General features: G+C 38.4%; 1 protein-coding gene across 1 annotated transcript in view; it reads right to left on the reverse strand.

Annotated features, from left to right (window-relative positions):
* The window catches only part of LOC119594367 (methylcrotonoyl-CoA carboxylase beta chain, mitochondrial-like), an 8,835-nt gene that overhangs the window by 2,033 nt on the left and 5,480 nt on the right, over positions 1-1,322 (reverse strand). The window contains exons 8-10 of the mRNA XM_037943427.1: positions 1,094-1,265; positions 590-746; positions 170-284 (exon numbers count right to left, since the gene is read on the reverse strand). Coding sequence (XP_037799355.1) covers positions 170-284; positions 590-746; positions 1,094-1,265 — 444 coding nt within the window. The remainder of the gene's footprint in view (positions 1-169; positions 285-589; positions 747-1,093; positions 1,266-1,322) is intronic.

Here is a 1,322-nt window from a genome sequence, read left to right on the forward strand (position 1 = left end):
ACAGATTCCAAGATACATTTTGCAAAAAATATTTGATAAATTCACTTCATAAACAAGCAACAAATCGCCTACTGTATATCTAAGGACAAAAACATTTTTCATCTCACATTTTCCCCACAACATGCCTAAAACACAAATACCAACATAAATATCTGCACCAAGGACCTACCTCCTTCCCTTCGCGACGTCGCTGTTCCCTTGTGATCTGTGCCAAGACACCTGCTGCCTGCTCTCCCCCCATCACACTGATGCGGCTGTTGGGCCACATGTACATGAAGCGTGGCCTGTGGAGCAGAGAGAAAACTTGTCTAATATCTTCTACTGCTATCATTATGTTATTCTATTTTTTTTTTAAGATGAATGAGTGTCTATTATCCATTGTAAATCTTAAGATTATGCATGCTTATATATAAGACTGTCATTAACTTTATGTTGTGATCAACCCAATGAGAAAATATAGAACCAACCTAATATCTGTGCCAAAATAAAAAATATATCAGCAAGCCTACACATATAAGCTTATCCCAAAATAAAACAAGAATCACCCAAGAGAAAAAAGAACAAATATTAGATATATGATTGAACTCACCCATAGGCTCTGCCGCACATGCCGTAGTTGCCAGCCCCATACGAACCTCCAACAACAACAGTGAATTTGGGGACCTTTGCGCAGGCCACAGCTGTGACCATCTTGGCTCCATTTTTAGCGATGCCTCCAGCCTCTGCATCTCGGCCAACCATGAAGCCTTGACAGAGTGTACAAGTTAGAGTGAGGAATTTATATGACATACTAGTATGTACACTCAAAATCACTGGCACACCTGCATGTACAGACATTGAAAAATATCCAGAATAAAAAGAGTTGATCTTTGCTGAATAATCATGAAAAGAAATTTCTGAGCTATGAATCATGCCAAAAATCAGAGAATCAAAGCTGAACACTAATACATTCAACCCATTGTGTACATTTTAATTCATGTAAATGAATGGAAATGTACTCAAATACATTGGTGGTAAGAAAAAAAAAGATAAAAAAGAATTTATGCTGACATACAAAAATGCAGAAAACCCATTCCCCCCAAACTCTGCATACCAGTAATGTTTTGCAAGAAGATCAGTGGTATTTTTCTCTGGCAGCAAAGCTCAATGAAGTGAGTGCCTTTCACTGCGGACTCGGAGAACAGGACACCATTATTGCCAATGATGCCCACAGGATACCCATATAGGCGAGCAAAACCACAGATTAGTGTGTCACCATAGCGAGCCTGGAATGAATGTATAAGTAAATAATCATATGAACACACAAATATCAGAAAAAGATA

This window comes from Penaeus monodon, chromosome 33 (assembly GCF_015228065.2).
Source record: "Penaeus monodon isolate SGIC_2016 chromosome 33, NSTDA_Pmon_1, whole genome shotgun sequence".
In the NCBI taxonomy this organism is placed as follows: domain Eukaryota; kingdom Metazoa; phylum Arthropoda; class Malacostraca; order Decapoda; family Penaeidae; genus Penaeus; species Penaeus monodon.